We start from the raw sequence: 20,572 nt of genomic DNA, 5'->3' as shown, positions 1-20,572 counted from the left end.
TTCAGCTTAGACATCCAATTAACCTTAAAAAAATCCATATTTAGATGGAATGTTACTTGTCTTAGAGATTTTAGGGTGAGGCCATTCAAATTGCACTTTCAAAGTCAGTTCCACAAAGCACAGTTTCAAATTACAATAGAAAAATCATTGTAATAGTTTCGAAGGGTTGACAATCTGGGTTAGGGTTCAAAGTGGAGCAGAGTTGATGGACTGGCTTTCGTAAAAGAATGTTGCCTCTAGAAAGGCATTTGCAAAGTAGAGTGAAACATTCTGTATGTCAGTTACGACCTGATAGAAACCTTGATGCTCCCACACACTCATTTAACTGCCCACAAAGTGTGCTTCCTGATCTAAATTCATGTTTCATCTCCTAATGAAGTGTTAACATGTTAACCAAGGCCATTAAAAAAGTGAACTCGGATGGGGTTCAGTTATTTTATCTCAGGTGTGAAAACTGCACGTGTTGAACTAAGACGCTGTCAGTCGCATGGATGTGTGGGAGAAAAATCCAACGATTTCCATCAACACATACGTTGTCTTTCTGTTTTTTGTCTTGATCTCACTAAGACAGACAGGCGAGCTAGGGAAAAGTTCATGGGTCAAGATTCCCAGTTGACAGATAGGACGGCTCAGCCATGGCTGATTGCTTTTAGATTGCTGTAGTCCGGTTCTTGAGCACTTTAAAGCCAGAAGGCGGGGCAACCTACCGTATGTCCAGCAACACCTTCTAATAATGTTTATCTTAAATGTTGCCATTCCTATATTAATAACCAAGTAATGGACCTAAAATATGGCCCCAAAAAAGTATACAGGTGTAAAACTATTTCTACATCAGGTCCATCAAGTTCACAAAGGTATATGGGACTATAATTATGAATCTTTTCTATTATGCTTCCTTGATACTTTAGTTTAGACTAGACGGCTGAGGCGCAACCTGTTTCTCAACATTAAAGGCTATGTTGCCTTTAAGGTTTACCAGATAGACAATATATTATGACTGCACATAATCTTCCTAATGCCACGAGGATAATTGTTAAGATCTTTGTTTAGTGACTGTTTAATATGTGTCATTTCTTTAGAGCAAAGAGGTTGGCGTGCAGCTGCAAGAGGACTTGATGAAGGTCCTGAATGAGCTTTATTCGGTAAGAGAAATCGCTGATTTGCACTTGAAACATGGACCAGTAGTGCCGACCATTTCTACCTAAAATGTAAAGCTAGTCAACCTGACTAAATTGCAGGCTTGCCACTTTGTTTGAATGAGCATTTTTACAATCGTTTTTTTTAGCAGTCACGACAGGAGCAATACAACCATTGTTTTTTTATGTCAGCCAAATTTCTTTTGGAATTTTATGTGTGCAACCAATGTGCTCTAGCTCAAGCCACCAATTACACTTTGGAGTTATAAATACATTTGGTTTAAATGACATGCACATTTCATCTTATAAACAAACTCTGAAGTGCTGGGTGCTCAACTAAGCCTGACCTAGCTTGACGGAACAACACTTTCATGTTTTGACAACTAATGGAGTTGTGACTCCTTTAAAGAAAAACAGAGGAATACCTCGTCATTTTTTTTAATGTCACAAAGTGGAGAAACTTTCTGAAAACTGTGTCATGCTTTCTAGGTGATGAAGACGTACCACATGTACAACACGGACAGCATCAACGCAGAGTCCAAGCTGAAAGAGGCCGAAAAGCAAGAGGAGAAACAGATGGGGCGCTCCGGTCGCCAAGACGACCGCCAGACGCCTCGCTCGCCAGACACCCTCGCTAGCATTAAGGCTGAGGACAAACCCATCCGTCGCTCCAGTGTAAAAAAAATTGAGAAAATGAAGGAGAAGGTGAGTAAGCAAACTAGACAAGACAATACATTACTTGAACCTTTCTCATTTAAGATTTATAAGAAGTCTTAGTGTTAACATTCATCAGATGACTCTTGTTCTTTCCTTGTCCCATCTTGTTTTCAGAGACAAGCTAAGTACACAGAAAGCAAGCTAAAGGCCATTAAGGCTAGAAATGAATACCTCCTTGCCCTTGAAGCTACCAATGGCTGTGTCTTCAAGTATTACATCCATGATCTCTCTGACATCATTGATGTGAGTATGAAAACTATGATATGCTCAAAGTTTGTGCATGTAACCTTTTTTGCCAAACAAACTTTTGCCACCTTAATGCTCCTCGTTTCTTCTTTCTCCCTAAAATTAAATCCGGCGATCTATTTTTTTCTTTTCATGATCGTTGTATAGCTGTGTTATGTTATGTCACTTAACAATTACCGAAGACTCCAAGCTTAAAATTGAACTTATAGGTATAGTTGTGAGGTTGAGTGAGGAAGGGACAGTGGTGAAATTACCACGGGTAGTAGTGTTGGAAACGGACAGAATATTATATATTTTTTTAAATTATTTAATCATTATTTCAGCATCTAGGTGTACTGTTGTTCTTTTGTTAGGGGTTGAACCTTTTTTCTTGTCGCCCAGTTACCTATCAGGCCCTAAGGAGCACACAGCCATGAATACCATCTGTTCCACTGAACACAATTTAAGATCACTGTTTGGGATCCTAGTCAACCAAGCATTTGGGCTAAATTGACACTGCAAGGGGTTTAAATATGATGTTTTCCTGTTACTATTTATATAAACACAAAGTGTCTGCCAAGTGGCACATGCTGTCCAAATTGGCAAACAAAAATACAAGTTGCATCAAAAGGTTTCTCTCAACTTAAGTTTCTTACCCCAAAATGGTTACTAATTAAAGCATATTTATGTATAAATGCAGTGCTGTGACCTTGGGTACCACGCCAGCCTCCATCGAGCCCTGAGGACCTACTTGTCAGCGGAACAGAATGTAGAAGTGTCTAAGCACACTGGTCTGGAGACTATGGAGGGTGCCGCTGAAATTCTTGAGCCCAATGGAGACAAACAGAAGCTAATGGAGACTTACAACAACGTCTTTTGCCCCCCTGCACGCTTTGACTTCCAGTCACACATGGGCGACACGGTACAATGTTTGATTATATGTCATTGGCTGCAAAGGGGAAATGACTCTGATATATGAAATTGTAGCTAAATATGGCAACCATTATTATTTGATTTTTTTAAAACACTTTTCAGTAATATGTAGGGCACTTATACACCACTTGAAGTGACAACCTGTGTATGTCTGGGTGTGTGTCTAGATGGGAGTTGTGTGTGCTCAGCAGCCACTGGAAGGTGAACTTCTCCAGAGGTGTCAGCAGCTTCAGTCACGCCTCTCCACACTGAAGATAGAGAACGAAGAGGTTTAAAGATTTTTACATCTTATTTTCTCTCCGATAATTGTAATCAATATCTTGTTTGACATGTGTCTCTTTTTTTTTAATTCTGTCGGCCTTCAGGTAAAAAAGACCATGGAAGCCACTCTCTCCACCATCCAGGACATGGTGACAATGGAAGACTACGACGTGTCCGAGTGCTTCCACCACAGCAACAGCATGGAGTCTGTCAAGTCGACATTCAGTGAGTCCTATCTCAGCAAACCCAGCCTCGCCAAGAGGCGGGCCAATCAACAGGAAACAGAACAGTTCTACTTTACGGTCAGTGTCAGGTTTGAATAATTGATTACCATATTAAAGGTGAATTCCAAGAGCATTGTGATTTACTGAACATGTTCTTATACCTTCATTACACTTTCTGATACTGTGTTGTGTAGAAACTGAAGGAGTTTCTTGAAGGCAGGAATCTGATCACCAAGCTCGAGGCCAAGCATGACCTAATTCAAAAGACCATAGGAGAGAGTGAGTGTCCTTCACACCTTTTAGATACGTGTATGTGAGGGTCACAGTGACTGCGACCATATGTGGACACAGATGTCCTGGTCTGAGCTGTAATGTGGGTGAGGGGTTTGATTGGGGGTCTTCCTCAGGAAATGTCAGCATTTCCTCTACTGAGCAGGAAAGACTTTGTATGTGCACGCTGACATTTTATCCCAGTTCTTTTCTACTATACGTATTAGTGACGCCCCCACCCTTGTCCTGTCTCTTCTCCCTTTAGGTCAGAAGACCGACTGTTGCCTTGCCAGGTATGTTTGGTGAAGGAAGTACACACACTATCCCGGATACATATGCCAAAGTAGGGTTTTCTTAATTTCTTGGCTCTCAGGGGTATCATTTTCCTTGTCGCCATTTAAAGATATTCTCAACATATGTGTCTATGTGCACAAATAGAGCGTTACCAGACTTTTATGCACATAAATAGTCACTCTGTTTTGACTTAATAACAGAGCACAGTTTCGCTCTTTCTTTCTCTCTACATAGTGGACGGCGAAACTCTGCATTACGGAAACAGGTAATTATCTGGTGTGTGTGTGTGTATGAGCATTTGCAGTTTTGCTTTTAATATATTTTCCCACTGTTGCCACCCATAACGTGCAAGGGCACATAGGAAGTCCATACGCGTGGACAGATGTGTACTTACTGTGGAATTGGTGCAATCCAATGAGCATTAAGACAGAGACTCAAACACGGGGTCCTTATGTGTGAGGTGCCCTCTTGTGGAAATCTATAATCTTCACTGTAATCATATTCAATAATGCAGCGATTTTTAACTAAGGTGTCATGAAAGATAACCGAAAGGTTGCGTAAAATGTAAAGAAGAAGAAAAAAATGCCAATCTGTGGACAGAAGTTTTACAAATTATTGTATTTAAATTGTTCATGCAAACAACATATGCTGGGAGGCAGAAAAAAATAAATGTGCTGGGATTAAAAGGTAAAATAAACGCATATGCACTTATTGCCATTTATAGAATAAATCAATTGCTTCCTGAAAGTAGTTCAGCTTTTTTGTTTCACTAAATAAACCCAGTTTGGGCTATGTGACAACAGTGCGATAATGTCATTTTAAATATGTATACCGTTTTTGACGTTTGTGAGATTTTCCCAATTTAAATATTAGAAGTGAAAATTCACTAGAAATGTATACTTCTTTAAAATAACTATCGATTTTTTGTGTGTATTTAGTGAGTAAATGAATCCCTAAGATTCCAATGTTAATTTGCCAGAAAAGCCAAAACAAAGGGAAAATGTAGTCTCCTAGCAACAGCAGCCCCTCCCCTCCATATCTGCCACCCATTGCTCCTAAATGTGTAGCAAGCGTGTGAGGGAAGAGTCCCAATAACCTGGTTATCATTGTTTTATATCCTTATCAGTTTCTATTTGTCATCTAAAATGTAATTATTGTAATATTTTAGGACGCAGGTGAGGCCATTCCTCTGATGGTTGAGAGCTGCATCCGTTTCATCAGTCGCCATGGTGAGAAATATCTTCCGTCAAGTGATAGGTTTAACACCAGCCCTGGCTTAGCACTGATTGGTTGCATTGTTGTCATGTGAGGCATTCTGAATGAACCAACTCAATATGCAATATACCAAACATGTCCATCTATGGAATTGCATGAATGAAATACAAATGTGATAAATGCAACTGTGTGATTTTGTTTTATGTTTAGGTCTGCAGCATGAGGGCATTTTCCGAGTGTCCGGCTCCCAAGTAGAGGTCAACGACATTAAGAATGCATTTGAGCGAGGTAGCACTACCATGTAGTGAAATTTTGACGCATTTTTCCACCACATTTTACCACTTAATTTTTTCCCATCATTTCTGGTCGCAGGCGAAGACCCGCTGGCAGGAGACCAAAATGACCATGACATGGATTCAATTGCTGGTGTTCTCAAGCTTTACTTCAGAGGATTGGACCATGCCCTTTTTCCAAAGGAAGTGTTCCATGATCTCATATCCTGTGTCTGTAAGAATCACCGCCATCATCACTTTGTGCGCTCAGTTTTTTTTTAACTCACTATTGTGTGACTAATCTCCTGGGTGTGTTTACATTTAAGCGATGGAGAGCCTCCAGGAGCGCGCTGTTCACATTAAGAAAGTGCTGCAATCTTTGCCAAGCAAAACCCTCATCATCATGAGATACCTGTTTGCCTTTCTACATCAGTAAGTAGCAGGGCGCACTACGCAGTCCCACAATAGGGGTGGAGTACTCATATTTTTGTTGTTATTGGATTTTATGCTTATCGTTGAGGATTTTCTCCACAAGTCTATTTACTAAATAAACAATCTCATATAACAGACCTAACAAATATGCAAATATATATGTGTGTGTGTGTAATATATATAAATATATAATAACTAATATATTTGAGAAAAAAAAACCCAAACTATCACTTATTTAGGTCTTTGCCAAGTAAACGCACCTTATGGAGAAGCACTACCAATTTTGTCATGCGCAGTTTCTGGGTATGATGACAAGTAGGCTTTTGTTGTTAATGATGACGACAGGTCCTATGTCCGATTATTATTATTATTATTATTATTATTATGCATTGTTTAAAACTATCAAGTATCCACAAATCAAACATTACTTATGACACTTGGTAACTATTTCAGGGTTTATCTCCCCTTTCACTCAGTAGATAATAGATGAATAATTCCCTAGGAAATGATTCTAATAGAGTTTTATTCAATTGAATCAATGCCTCATTTCTTTTCATCCAGTTTGTCCCAGTACAGCGAGGACAACATGATGGATCCATATAACCTCGCCATCTGCTTTGGCCCCACCCTGATGTCTGTACCGGAGGGTCACGACCAGGTCTCCTGCCAGGCTCATGTCAACGAACTCATTAAAACTATCATTATCCACCATGACACCATCTTCCCAAGACTGCAGGACTTGCAGGGCCCAATCTACACCATCCCTGGAGCCGGTGATGAATTCTGGTAAGACAGGAGGAGGGGCTACATACTTAAGCAGTTAGGGTTACATGAAATTGTAAATGACAAGAGGAAGCTTTGTGATAATAATGAGGCCAGAAAGAGGTCATTGGTAGATTTCAGAACTGCCGAGGAATGATTTAGGGAGGGCGCCTCAGTTACTCTTGGTTGTTCGAGGTGAGGATCAGCTTACTCACCATCACAGGACTTAGGCATCACTTCACCTCACATGCACACAACCTAGTCACATAGTTATACTGTAACACCTATAAATAGGTTAAGTTTCAAAATGTTTCCGTCTGACGCAGCCTATTCTATGTACTTTCCAGTGACATTCCACACGGTGAGCTCCCCCTTGTGCAAGAGCCGGCCCCTGGCACGGGATCCGTCAGCCGCAACAGCGAAGATGGTGTGTATTGAACACGTTAAATATTGCAGAAAATTTCTCAAGGCACAATTCACAATTCCTTACTAGAACCCCTCTAGCTCTTCACGGCTGAACTCGTTTCATCCTGCTGCCTGATTGCGCTGCATTGTCACCAATTGTGTAATGTTTGTGCTATCATCAAACATGGCAGCACTAACTTGCTCTTCATCTCTCTGGCTTCCCCTGTCTCTTTCTCTCTTGTTTCGCACCACCTACTCTGCCGCTTCCTGTGTCTGTCAATCATTCTCCCAACATCAGGCACCTTGGCTGTTTCAGAGTCTGACCCAGTTGAAGCCATTGCTCGGTTCGACTATTCTGGCCGGACCAGTCTTGAGTTGTCATTCAAGAAGGGTGCCTCATTGCTTCTGTATCAGCGAGCATCTGATGACTGGTGGGAGGGGCGACACAATGGAATGGATGGATTGGTCCCACATCAGTATATTGTTGTCCAAGACATGTAAGATTCGTACACTCACTATGCTTATGTTTATTCACTGTCCTATGGAATTTCCCCAATGCTCTATCAGGCAGGAAATGAGCATTACAGTTCAACATCTGGTTACGTATTCATGCGACTGTGGTGGTATGTTTTTATTTGTGTTGGGTTGTCAGAGTTAAACTTCATGTTGAGCAAGTGCTGGTGTATAACATTTACTGTGTTGACAGTTTATTTTGAGGGGAGATTCCACTTGTGGCTAGTTGCTGACAACCTAATGCTCAGTGAAGTTTGCAGGGAAAATATTCATGTCTCGGCCCTTAATTAACAACAATCCATCATAATCCTATAAAGAAGATTGTTACACACGTTTTACAGCCATGAAAAAATTAAGACGTCATTTAATTTTATTGAAACTATATCTAGTTGTGCCATTGCATACAAACGATTGTCATTCCTATGCCGTTGATTAAATTTGGGGTTAATTAATTATGCTAGAGTTAATGATAATGATATTAAGAACCAAAAAGATGAGAAGCATAATTCCCTGTTACCACCTATCAATGATTTCATCTCTCATTCAAAGAGCAAAGCTAGTTTTGCCCGAGTTGTATTTTTTTCTAGGCTACTGGGAAAAGAGGGAGGTTTGTCTTGAATCTACTTTTTTATTTGTTAGGAGAAAACTTCTAAAGTAACAAAGCATTTTTTTAGGGCTGACAGTGGTCGTGGGAGCCCAAAATCTGATGTGGACACCAGGGACCAGCTTGAGGAGAGGGTCTCAACGAGAGGCAGTGCTGCATCTCCTACTGGGGCTCATGTGGCTGACATTTACCTGGCCAACCTCAACAAGTGAGTCTAGATATTTACACTCAAAATCGATGTTGCAACAATACGCGCTGTCTGATTCAGCTGATGTCTCCCAAACGCTTGTTAGTACGATAAACCATATCAATATGAGCAGGAGCATTGAAAGAATAAATTTAAAAATAAATCAATACATTGATTAAAGAATCAAAGGGATTTTGATTGATTTAGTAGTGGTTTCTTTTGTTTTTAGTGTTTTGAGACACATCCAAAAAAAGTCAAATACTTTTTTGCTTTTGCCAGGTATACTATGTATGATAATCTAATGTCGACATTCACCTTTACCATTGTGCCTTTAAGTAGTCATTTTCTTGGCTGTTTGAGGCTCACGAAGTTTGGACTCACACTAACTGAATCGGCCCGACAGATTTTGTTTTAACTGCACCGAACATGACCATATTAAAAGAAATAAGCCCCTCAATACTTCTCTCATTCAGGATGAGGAAACGTCCAGAGTCTGGAAGCATCAGAAGAACATTCCGTAGCTCAGACAGTGATAGTCCAGGTGCAAGTGGAGGCGGTGTGGGATCAGTGAGGACCGCATCGCTTCCTGTGGGTAGCGTTCTGGTAAAAGAGTCTGCAGACAAGCGTCCGGTTAGCGCTCACAGTATCCTCAACTCTATTACGCGCCACTCCTCGCTAAAGACCAAGGTACTGTGACTTTAAGTCTTTGAGAAACAAATGTTTTCTTTCAGTGAAATGTTAAATGGATATTTCATTTTTGAATACTTAGGTGGAAAGCCCCCAGCTGCGGAAGTCAACTCCGGCAGGACGTTCTAAGAGCTTTAGCAACCATAGACCTCTGGAAGCTGAGGTCATAGCCCAGGTGGATCATAGTTCACAAGTAAGCAATACTGAAGAGAAAGGAATGAATAAATATAAGTTAATATTAATGGTATTATGTTAAGAATACTGTATGACACTCAGTGTTCCTCTGGGAAAAGTTGGTTTGTTTGTAATTTGGGGGGTTAGGTTAGATTAGGCAAAGGGATGCATAAATTGAGTTGTTCCTGTTATAAAAAAATAGAATCTTTATTTCTTTCCTCTTTGTGTTGCAGGATATTGAAGCAGCAATGAGCTGTGCTCTAAATGAGCTGAGAGAATTGGAGCGACAGAGCACCTCAAAGCACACTCCTGATGTAGTGCTCGACACTTTAGAGCAGCTGAAAGGCGTGAGTGGTGGCAGTGGAGGAGGGGCATCGGAACCTTCCAGTCCCCTCCACTCCCGACTGTTGCGGGACAGCGAGGGGGGTTCCTCACACGCCCATCCACTTCAGCGCAGCGCCTCGTCGGCCAGCGACGTGCCCTCCTCCTTCCGAGCAACCAAAAGCCAGCCCAGGAGCCCCCTCCCTTCTGCCACGTCACCTTCCTTGTCCTCTTCTTCGCTCTCCTCATCGGTTCCTTCCTTCAGAGAGCTGCGTCCCCCGGCGACAAGGCCAAAGCCAGTGGTTTTCCCCAAGAGCGGCGGAGGGAACGGCAGTCCCGCTACCGGGTCCCCCACCTCAACCGTGCCCCCGACACCTCCGCTTCCACCTACAGGGCATACACAGTCCCTCCCTCACGCACCTCCTCCTCCCCCTCCTTCATCCCAGTCCAATGACAAATCCTGCCCGGCTTAGCAAGTGCTCACGCCAACGCAAGCCCACTTCAAATCTGATCCCAATGCTTAAATCAGAAGATCCTCAAGCAGGTCTTGGAAGCAATTAGTTTGTTATATATATACAGTACATAATTTCAATCACATACATTACACACTGTAGCATTAAGAGATCACAATTTGTCTTAGAGTGTCACACTGTTGCACTGCAGGCAACTTTTCAATGATCACAGCATGAAAAGGATTTTCAAGTCTTTCACAAGGGAACAGGTCAGGCATACTGGCCAATGGGCACCTGCAGCTTTTATACACTTGCTATTTCTAGGGTATGGGCCAAAGTGTTTCTTCACTCATAGATTTACATGAGGAAGACACCATTTTTTTCCTTGAATAATTTTTGAGACCCTGCAACGATCATAAAGGATTGTTTGATTCCTGAGACTGTGAAACATTTAAAGCTCTCAAGAAATGAAACACTGTCTTGCTACTTCACAGGTTGAAGACTGGAGATGAACATATGTATTCAGAAAATGGGCCAAGTATCACTACGAGTGATTGAGAGCTCTTTCTCTCTCTCTCTATCTCTTTTTTTTTCTTATCGATAACGTTCAGGATTTTGATCCAATAAAATGTAGCCAAAAGAAATGGTGAATTAGGGGTGGAAAACTTTAAGAGAAAGAAATAGAGAATTTTATTTTGGAAAACAGATCAATTCAACCTCAATTTCAACTTTAAAAAATCTCCTTTAAACATTGAAATTGTGAGTATTAATAATCATTTATTTAAATGTTACATCATATTGTTCTATCAAGTTAATGTGGTTATCAGAGATAACCCCTAATTACTCTGAAGGTTCCTTATCCCTAAAACAGAGCAATAAGATTAACGGAACGCTGGTAGTTTGAGGCATTATGCTGCTTTTCTCCTGCAGCTCTTCTATGTGTAGGGGACCACTGAACGCCAGCATCTTTCTTTGTAATGTTGGACTGCACACACATACATTCTCCACAAACGTGTGGTGTTTTTTTGTTGTTATTGTTGTTGTTGTTGTTGTTTTTTGGGGGCAGCTAAACACCTTTCAGGTTGCATGCTGTGGCTATTTGACAACAGCTTACAGTTTCTAGATGGCTTGACAATATTCTTTTTATGTACTATCTACAATAACTGAAAGGGTAACTACAAAAAAAAATGAAAGCTTGCTCATGTAATTATACTTCACATTTTGCAGTAAAAAAAAGTTGAAATATTCTAATGGTGTTTATATATGTTTAATATTCATCAAGGTTAAGGTAACTGGAAGCATGCCGCTGAGGGTTTTTTAACAGTGTGTTTAGAGCACAACCAAACACCTCATCTAATCACATTTTCAACACCCCTTTATTCTGGCTTTTTCATTGTTACTATTGAGGTCAAATGTGGCTACATGTAGCCGTATGATTGTGTGCATGTGCGTGCTGGTAGGTATGTGAGCATGCCTGGGTCAGGGGATGGATGACCATTGCAAGCTATGATAAGGAAAATGCCTGTTATCAACATCACCCATGTCCTTTTATTTACCAGACTTTGCAATAACGCTTTAAAAACCTTTAGTCAATCGATCAAAACCACAAAAGTGGCCAAAGAAGTAGTCGTATCCGTACAGGGAGTAGCTCATTTTAATTTTCAAAGTTCTCCTACAAGGGTGTAAAGGAATAATAATAATATCCATTTTTAAAAGGGGGAAAATATGGCATCTCATATCAGACAGTGCTTCACATGCTATTTTTTGTGGATTTTCTTTATCTCTGTATTATGATTGTGTATTACGGTGTATTTTTGTTGCTCTTACCTCATCAACAGCAACTGGAGGGGTGGTGATATTGTGTTTGAGTACACAGAAGCATTGGTGTCGGTGGTTGGTGCGTTTTGATCTCGAATCAATCATCTTGCACTTGAACAAAGTTTGCTTTTTGTGTGAACTAACTGTGCGGGTGACTTATCAGATTTTTCAAATATGCATTTGTGTCCATTTGGAAGAAAAAAAAAGCAAGAGACTGTAATGTCAAATTTATTTATAGTCTTTGTATTACTGGAGAATCCTGTGTTCAGATGTACTATGTATATACAATGTTGTACATTACAGAGGTACACTCTTCTTTTTGGTACAATATTGTACAGTAATATCAATAGTGGTTTAATCAAATAGGCCTTATATAATTCCATGTGTAGTTCTTGTTGTAGATTTTTCTTTTTTAATAAACATTGCTTGCTCTGTATTTTGACTTGTCATCTTTCTGCCAAACTGATACATGATCTCGGAACAGCTCACATGTAGAGAAAAGAGAAAAATTAATTTCTAAACGACACAATGGTAGTTAATGGCCCTTTATTTCTATATAGAATATGTCAACTTCAATCTTTAAATTGAATTGCAGAAATGGAACAACCTTTTCAGTATATTCCAATATACTGAGTAATACTAGATATTTCTTTTGAGATTTTTCTCATTTCCAAAATACAAAGTCACTTTATTCATTTTGATCAAGTATATAATACTAAAACAGGCAGATGGATTAGTCATGACTACAACTCCCACTAACCACTTTCGCCCGACTTGGACATCTTGGCACTTCCTTTTCAAATATATAATAATTACTCTGTAAATAAAGTGTTTATGAGTAGGCGTTTTAGGCTATTGTTATTATTTTTTTCTCTTTTATATATACGCTCGTTGGAAGGAGACGCGCATTACTTGATCACGTGATCGGCTTGAAAATAGTTAGACCTACTATTTACCGAAATGAAGCAAATAAACATCTATAATTATTCCATCTAAACACCCCAAAAGATGACAATGAGCAAGACATAACCATTCCCCTCGATAAAAAAAAGAATATCGCTATTAGTGTCAAATGAACAGCTGACGATCGCACATTTCGCTCCCGTTTCCGCAATCAAAATTCAGTAACAACAGCGAGCAAACGTTTCTTTCATTAGTCGAAATTCTCCAGTGTTGTTGCTCCTAGATCGAAAAAAAATGTCATTTTTGGCTTCCTAAACCGAAGAAAAATAACCATAAACATTCAACGTCAGGTTTGGCTTATTTTGCTACTTTTTTTTAATGAGGATGTAAATAATTTCATTTCCTAAAAAGGAGTTTAAACAACGCCTGACTCGTGTTCAACCTGCCAACTTTATTCGTTCGTCACGGGTTGTTGAACTTTTACTTTAACGAAAAGAAAGTAAGGTTTTTGAATTAATTTGGGTCTGTCGTAATGTCAGAGATGACAGCGAGTACCCCAAGTTACCTGTGGTCCTTACAGGATGTTCTGGGTCAAGGGGCTACTGCTTGTGTTTACAAGGGTCGAAATAAGGTAACATCACCCTCCATCTGTTATGTTTATACTCGAAAATGTCAGTCCAAATGCTGAGATCTCGCTTTTTCTGTGTGTGTATCTGACGTTTAGAGATCAGGTGAGTTGGTCGCTGTCAAGGTGTTCAACCTGGCAAGCTACAACCGCACTCATGAAGTGCAGATGAGGGAGTTTGACATGCTGAGGAAGCTCAACCACAAGAATATTGTCGAACTTTTTGCCGTGGAGGAAGTAAGGATCCACTTTCATTGACACTGGTAGACATCAAATCTATTTTCACTGGTGTTTAATGGTAAAAATAAGTCAAACGTCTATGGCCGTCAATGGCAGCCACTAAGGGAATTCATGAAGTAACATCATAGTTAGAACTGGAGGAAATGTGTTCGTGCATCCCCTTGATTTTAGTGATGCACGTGTTGAAAAACGTTAAATGTGTGGTCACAATGTAAAAACTATATTTTAGTGTTTTCTGCATCTCTATTAATGGCAGCCAATGAACTCTCTTGACTTAAATCCATATAACGTGCACCACACTGAGGATAGGAAACTGCATTATTTATCAAATGGCTCTGTTTGAGTAAATAAGCATATTAATATTTCCCTTTTGCAGCTGCCATCTAAGCAGAAAGTGCTTGTCATGGAATTTTGTTCAGGAGGAAGTTTGCTCAATCTGCTTGAACAGCCAGAAAATGCTTTTGGCCTGGCAGAACCCGAGTTTCTCACTGTATTGCAATGTGTTGGTATGTTCAAGTTTAATCTTTAATCTTTTATAGAGCAAGTGACAATTTTTTGGTAACTTACAAAATTACAAATTTGTTAATGTAGAAGTTTCTCTCAAACTGGTGGCTCTTAGAACTAAGCAGTATCATGATGATACCCTCAGTTAATAAAGGATTCCTAACTTAAGTTTTATGCCTTTTGCAGTCACTGCAATTAGTTCTTCCCATTCCATTCTATTTCAGTACAGGGAATGAACCACCTACGAGAGAACGGTGTAGTTCACCGTGACATCAAGCCAGGAAACATAATGAGGCAGACCGGCGAGGACGCTAGGTCTATTTACAAGCTGACTGACTTTGGAGCAGCCAGAGAGTTGGAGGATGACGAGAAGTTTATCTCCATCTACGGAACTGAAGAATATCTGGTAAAATATTTTGTCAACCCAGTATGTTATTATTAATCCAAAAGGAACGATTAATTCCCTTCCGCTTATCCTCACAAGGCTTTTCTTTATTATTTTGATTTTCCTTATTGACTTTCAGTATTGGCCTCACATTTCTGCGGTCAAGGGTTCTTTTGTTAATGTGTTTTTTGGGACAGATTATCCAGCTCATACTTCCCAGTCATTTTATGGACAGTGTCCATATTAAATGTGTATTCAGATGTATGTCTTTTTATATAGCACCCAGACATGTATGAGCGTGTGATGCTCCGGAAGCCTCAGCAGAAGTCCTATGGGGTGAGTGTGGACTTGTGGAGCGTTGGGGTGACATTTTACCACACTGCCACGGGCTCCCTTCCCTTCATGCCATTCAGAGGGCCCCGCAAGGATAAGCAGACTATGTAATTCATCCAACTTTACATAAACATAGCAACATCAATACATGTTTATTGTCATTATCATCTCTATTTACATGTATTTTGATCATCAGGTACAAAATTACCACAGAGAAACCAGCAGGGGCAATTTGTGGGTTACAGCGGGTTGCTAACGGACCAATCGAGTGGAGCACTTACCTGCCTGACAGCTGCCAACTGTCACAGTAAGTGTCTAAGCACTGGAGTATTCTCCCTCAAAAGGTGGTCTTGAGAACGCGATTGACAGTTCTAACACTTAAGAGAAGGAAATATGCATCTTGTATTGGAATTGTCATATTTGGTTGTCTCTTTAGGGGTCTCCAGATGCATCTAGTGCCTGTACTTGCCGGTATACTTGAAGCAGATCAGGAGAGGTGTTGGGCTTTCGAGCAGTTTTTCACAGCCACAACAGACATCTTGCAACGGCAGCCAGTGCACTTATTTGCGCTCCAGCAAGCCATGGCACACTGTATCTACATACATCATTACAGCACGTGAGTTGGCTTTTTTTTTTAAACATAACAGTTGCTTTGTATCACCAGACTTCTTTTTTTATCTACCAAGGGTGTCTGTCTTCTTTGAGGAGGTGGCAATGCAGACAGGAATTGATGTGCAGCACCAACAGCTTCTATACTTGGGCCATGAACTCCCGCTAGAGGGCAGCATGAAGGTGGTTAACCTTCCTCACACGACAGCTGCCCGGCCTCTCATCCTGTTGAGTCACAGAACAGAAACAAACCACAGCCTACCCGTCCGAGAACGTAAGGAACATTGTAATTTAAAGTGCAACATTTGTAATATCATATATTTTCTGCTGCACATAAGGATTTGGGATACAAAATCAGACACATGACAGCGACTTACACAGTGGCAGTGCCACTGTGAAACAGTCGATCACATGATAGATAAAGCACAATGTGTTATTGGCAAGCAAGTGCCCTGTGAGTCTAACACCCCACCCATATGTCACATTTGTAGCAGAGACCCCAATCATGCCGGCAAAGTTTGATGTAATAGCAGACTACAACTTTACCAAGGTACTGGTGATTTATGTCATTTTTGCTGCATGAGAAAAGGAAGTTCACATCATTATTACTTTTCTCATTTTGGTTTCATTGCAGATTGTGGTGGGAGTTGTTCACCAGTATCAAAGAATAGTACAACTTCTGCATCTGCACAGAGAGCTATTACTGGAAGGATATTACAGTTACATGTGAGGAGCATCCTTATGTTGTTATTTTCCTTGCAGACTTAAACAGTCTACCAAAGAATCAAATGGCTATCCTTTTATTTTAATTTCTTGTGTGTTCCAAACACGTGAAAGTTTTTTCTCTCTCTTTTTACAGGATGGTGTTACGCAGGGCATGTGGGGAAGCTATGGACAATATTGCTCGGATCAGCATTAGACTCAAGTCCTGCCTCACCTTACAACACAGAATATTCACTCTGTGAGTACGGTTGCTCTTTTTCCATGTAAAATATACAGAATTTTAAAAATACACTCCTCATAAATGTTTACTCCCATGTCAATTACATAAAGAAGAGGTCACCATGCTTCAGAAAATCTGGGTGCAGTGGATAAAAATGACAGATTGCAGCAAGTAAGTGATGACTTTGTTTTTGCAGAACTGAAAACTTTGGCACTCCTTCTGTATATAATTCAAATTGGCTCGCTAGAAATGATTTACTAAAAATAAGCAAATATGGGTTCAATCAGTATAACCTCTTTTGGTTTAGCTTGCAAGGAATAGATTACTAAATGCAACCGCACTCAAGCTTCCCGCCTTCTGGTGCTTTTGTTAATGATAGTGCTCATCAGAAACATTTGTCCGTGCAGGTCACTGAGCACCTACCTGGGTACACTGCAGGGATTCAAGAATTTCAGAACCGCCTTGATCACTTGCAAATAGAGCAGGCTAAGCTAGCAGAGATGCTGCCGAGTGACAAAAGGTAAAAGGCAGGAAGATCCCAATTCCTGCTGATGTGGTTTCTGATCTCTTGTTCTATTCCAGCTGTCAAAAAATGCAAATGCTCCTTCAAAAGATTGTAGCGATTCATCAACTTTACCATAAAGACAGACTCTTGGGCAGTATGTGTGCATAACTTTACATTTATAGTTACCGTTTTCCTTATCTAACTTCTTCTTTTCTTCGTAGAATTGTTATATAATGACGAACAAATCCACAAGTTTGAAAAGTATGTTTCACACTTATTGGCTGGAATGTTATTATCGCCTAAAAAGTTATCTCATATATTGGTTGTGTGTTTTATCTTCATGTTTTTTAGAATACACCTGTCCACACACCTCAAACGGGTCAAATCTCTTATCCGAGAAAACTGCATGGAAAAATATAGGGATCTTCTGGACACCGCTAGGACATGGAGCAGGTTTGAGAATGTTTAAACCACTAAAAAGTTAATAATTTCAAACAAAACCAATTAGTAGTCAACTAAGCCACCCCACATACAACAGTTCTCAGTCTTTTCACATTTTGTTTTGCAATTCTCTTCAAAATATTATCATGTTTAGGCAAACACATTTCAAAATTTACTTCACAGGGTTTTAGTTTAGAAAGTAGCAGAGTTAACAATGTCTCCATTGTACCTCAGAATTTTACTGGAGATGCAGATCCATATGCAAGACTTCAATTCCTTCTCTACAGGCTTGTTGGCTGACCTTGAAATGTCTGAGCAACATCAAAACAAAGTAAGATAATGTTTGTTGCTCTTAGTCATTCTAAAAAGAAACTATTTTGTTAGGCATGTCTTAACTCTATTTTAATTGGTATTTTGGCAGATCTGCTTTGTGTGCTCATACTGAGTGTTACTAGGGCCACACTGAAAATCTAGATTCATGAATTCATGTTTATTATTATTTTTCTTGAAAAATGAAAAACAATGTTTAAAAGCCGGCAAAAAAAAAAAAAGTCCAGTAAAATGTTCGTCCGGATTTGTCTTTTGTTTACATTTGAATGACTGTTTTTCATAGGTTGATTGTTTCTTCAAGCTGGCAAGAGATGGCAGCACCTAACAGACTAAACCTTATTTTTCATTTCTACAGAGTACAGGGAGAATGGCGGTAACTTCACAACATATTTTTTACATCTAGTGAATTTTTCCTATTTAGGCTTGTCATGTGCTTTAGGCAGTCAAAGGGTTTTTGGAATATATTGATGCTTTTTGTTGATTTAGTGTTATTTTGCAACTTGACCTAAAACACTGCAAACAAATGCCGATACATTTTTCCAAGTGAAACAGTAACTTTGTTCTTCTAATGCTATTTATCTGTGCATTTATGCATCCCTTATATAGGACATTATATAAAATTAAACTGTATTCATCCCCTAGTATTTTTTTACCAAATCTGATTTAAATGGAACATGTTATCTGCCCATCTCAGGCTCTGGACAGAATCTTAGTCACACTACAACCAAGCGGAGCAGGACAGCAGCATGAGGAAATAGAACTCAGGGACAAAGAGCTTATGTTGTCTAGGTTTGTTGGTATATCTTCTTGTCCACATTCAAGACTCAAACAACTTTCATGTTAGAGTATGCATTTCTATATTGTAGGATGTATCATTTAAAGGAAGAAATGGAAATTCTCGGACAAGAACTACAGTCTAGTAACAGCATTATAGAGAGGTGTGTACATTCAAATTGACTGTTGTTCATAGTCTTGGCGTGACACTAAATCAACCGATTGATTTTACTGTTCTGCATACTCTTATTTTCCTGCAGTCTCGAAGCAGTCCATTCTGCAGTGGCTGTGAGGCCAAGCATGGCGCGGCCTGCAACACTGTGATAGGTGCATCGTTTTAATTGCCTGCTGTACACTTTCTGGACAACCACTGTGTTGCTGTCAAAGACTGCTTGCTGCAAGAGTGATTTGAAAACAGCAGATTGTGAACCAATTAAGAGATAAGACTCACAGTAGGAGACAAAACATCACTGAGGGATTTGTGTATGGTTCGGCAGCGAGCTCCTCAATGCTAACCTCGACAATACATTTTATCTATCTATATTGTATACTGTTTACCCTATTTGAGGTTTTGGGAAGGGGACATTTTGCACCCAGTAGATTTAGCAGCTGTCAAAAGGCCGACTGCATCCTAAACTGCATATACAGTGCATCATGGATTTTGCGCTTGTCTAACAGACTCATTTTGTTGTCATAGTGGTAGATCTACTTATGAAATTAATTGCTTCCTGAGCTTGTTTCGTAGCTTGGATTTTTCGTAGGTAGAGCGGTACAGTATGTGCAAATTCTAATTCGTTCCACAGTCGGATACAAGAAGGGTGTACGAGTTAGAACGGCGGAGTTGTATATCATCACAGATTTAGCTGGACACCACACAGGTTTTCTAAAGTTCTTGTGAAACTTTTTTTTTTACCATCTTTAAGGTCTCCCATGACATTTTGTTTACTCCAAACACTCACACACAAACACACTCACCCACAGTGATTAAATTGATCAAAGGCCCCTCATCACAGTGTGTTTTAATATTGTCTGCACTTGATGAATACTGTCCAACTCCACGATACAAGTTGTACAAAGGTGGGGAAATTCCACTGTTGTTTTTATCTAGTGGTTTCAAAAAGATAAGCAATATGGCACATTAGAATCTTACAACTATTGTATAATTGCTTGACCTTCAACTTTTTTTTTGTTTTGGTTCACTGCGGCGACCTGTAAAGGGATAAGCCGAAAAATGTTAATTCCATTCTGTTTAGGTAAGGAATGCTTTAATCAAAATTAATTGCAAAAGTGAAAGTAGAAGGTTACATTATGAACCCACCCAAGTTTCCAGAAACAATGCATCTGTGCAAATATTTCATTTCTGAATGACTAAGCTAAAAAAATGATGACGTGGTGGTTTATACTACAACAAAATGTCAAGAGTTTCACCCTTGGTCTATAATTATTATGTGAATATCCTAACTATACCTCAAAGTATATGTAAAATAGAGTATACTAACCAGTATGTAGGGTAGAATGGGAAAACTGCACGTTTGATAGTAAAGAATAGTTGTCAAGCGGTCAATTTATTTTATTTGTATTGGTACAAAATGTTCCTGTTTCTGAAAACTCAGAGGCCGTGGATGGAAAATATTTTCCTTCTCTGAATGTGTTGAATTAGTTGTTAATGCTTCCTGGTTTATGTACATCCGTGCCTTAACTGTTCTTGCATTTCCACATTCCTAGAACTGTGTAGGTTTATAATCAAAATTTAAATCACTATTTACTGTGACTCACAAATATATTTTAGCAATGTGTCATTGGACGACAGGCCCAAAACAACTGGTTTAATAAAGTATGGAGTAGGAAGTACAATGCTTTGTAATTTTGGGGAGTACTAAATGTAATTCAGAAGGGAGAATAATAAATGACACTTATATAACGTCCCCTATGAAGTATACTTAATGCTTTATTTTGACACTGACTGCCTTTGGTGATGATAGATACCCAATGCATTTTGACTGTGAGGGTCTGGCTGTAAATGATCTTTGAAGTTTGAAATAATAATAAAACCACAACATATTAATTGATGTTCGGTT

General features: G+C 39.6%; 2 protein-coding genes across 7 annotated transcripts in view; both read left to right on the top strand.

The window, feature by feature from the left end:
• Positions 1 to 12,338, top strand: part of srgap2 (SLIT-ROBO Rho GTPase activating protein 2) — a 34,387-nt gene extending 22,049 nt beyond the window's left edge. For 2 of the 3 annotated variants that reach the window (XM_077726099.1, XM_077726098.1), the window contains 20 exons: positions 1,080 to 1,142; positions 1,626 to 1,841; positions 1,968 to 2,096; positions 2,779 to 3,000; positions 3,179 to 3,280; positions 3,377 to 3,574; positions 3,691 to 3,775; positions 4,032 to 4,059; positions 4,295 to 4,325; positions 5,229 to 5,289; positions 5,486 to 5,563; positions 5,648 to 5,782; positions 5,874 to 5,979; positions 6,541 to 6,765; positions 7,089 to 7,168; positions 7,445 to 7,643; positions 8,334 to 8,471; positions 8,924 to 9,137; positions 9,220 to 9,330; positions 9,545 to 12,338. In XM_077726099.1, the coding sequence (XP_077582225.1) occupies positions 1,080 to 1,142; positions 1,626 to 1,841; positions 1,968 to 2,096; positions 2,779 to 3,000; positions 3,179 to 3,280; positions 3,377 to 3,574; positions 3,691 to 3,775; positions 4,032 to 4,059; positions 4,295 to 4,325; positions 5,229 to 5,289; positions 5,486 to 5,563; positions 5,648 to 5,782; positions 5,874 to 5,979; positions 6,541 to 6,765; positions 7,089 to 7,168; positions 7,445 to 7,643; positions 8,334 to 8,471; positions 8,924 to 9,137; positions 9,220 to 9,330; positions 9,545 to 10,105 (2,982 nt within the window). In that variant the 3' untranslated portion in view covers positions 10,106 to 12,338. The remainder of the gene's footprint in view (positions 1 to 1,079; positions 1,143 to 1,625; positions 1,842 to 1,967; positions 2,097 to 2,778; positions 3,001 to 3,178; positions 3,281 to 3,376; positions 3,575 to 3,690; positions 3,776 to 4,031; positions 4,060 to 4,294; positions 4,326 to 5,228; positions 5,290 to 5,485; positions 5,564 to 5,647; positions 5,783 to 5,873; positions 5,980 to 6,540; positions 6,766 to 7,088; positions 7,169 to 7,444; positions 7,644 to 8,333; positions 8,472 to 8,923; positions 9,138 to 9,219; positions 9,331 to 9,544) is intronic. The other variant, XM_077726101.1, reaches the window with a different exon arrangement.
• A 624-nt stretch (positions 12,339 to 12,962) lies between these two features.
• Positions 12,963 to 20,559, top strand: ikbke (inhibitor of nuclear factor kappa B kinase subunit epsilon). 4 transcript variants are annotated; one of them, XM_077725628.1, is made up of 20 exons: positions 12,963 to 13,436; positions 13,530 to 13,667; positions 14,047 to 14,176; positions 14,399 to 14,580; positions 14,839 to 14,999; positions 15,089 to 15,199; positions 15,329 to 15,508; positions 15,579 to 15,775; positions 15,996 to 16,051; positions 16,136 to 16,227; positions 16,361 to 16,462; positions 16,555 to 16,615; positions 16,852 to 16,964; positions 17,027 to 17,103; positions 17,171 to 17,210; positions 17,301 to 17,402; positions 17,625 to 17,721; positions 18,415 to 18,509; positions 18,587 to 18,658; positions 18,755 to 20,559. In XM_077725628.1, exons 1-20 carry the CDS (start codon positions 13,338 to 13,340, stop codon positions 18,816 to 18,818), a joined length of 2,169 nt encoding a protein of 722 aa, XP_077581754.1. In that variant the 5' UTR covers positions 12,963 to 13,337; the 3' UTR covers positions 18,819 to 20,559. The 4 variants fall into 4 exon arrangements, with proteins under 4 accessions (XP_077581754.1, XP_077581753.1, XP_077581752.1 ...); XM_077725627.1 differs by having other exon boundaries at positions 15,993 to 16,051; positions 16,558 to 16,615; XM_077725626.1 differs by having other exon boundaries at positions 15,993 to 16,051.
• The last annotated feature ends 13 nt before the right edge of the window (positions 20,560 to 20,572 follow it).

The sequence above is a fragment of the Stigmatopora nigra genome, chromosome 10 (assembly GCF_051989575.1).
Source record: "Stigmatopora nigra isolate UIUO_SnigA chromosome 10, RoL_Snig_1.1, whole genome shotgun sequence".
Taxonomy (NCBI): domain Eukaryota; kingdom Metazoa; phylum Chordata; class Actinopteri; order Syngnathiformes; family Syngnathidae; genus Stigmatopora; species Stigmatopora nigra.
The sequence above is the reverse complement of the archived record's forward strand: the minus strand, read 5'-3'. Positions and strand labels throughout refer to the sequence as shown.

Bases quoted from the DNA above. Each gene is read 5' to 3' on its own strand.
- ikbke (XM_077725626.1), top strand. From the start codon at position 13,338: ATGTCAGAGATGACAGCGAGTACCCCAAGTTACCTGTGGTCCTTACAG. The intron at 13,668-14,046 runs GTAAGGATCCAC...TCCCTTTTGCAG, and splicing joins AACTTTTTGCCGTGGAGGAA to CTGCCATCTAAGCAGAAAGT. The intron at 16,052-16,135 runs GTACTGGTGATT...GTTTCATTGCAG, and splicing joins CAGACTACAACTTTACCAAG to ATTGTGGTGGGAGTTGTTCA.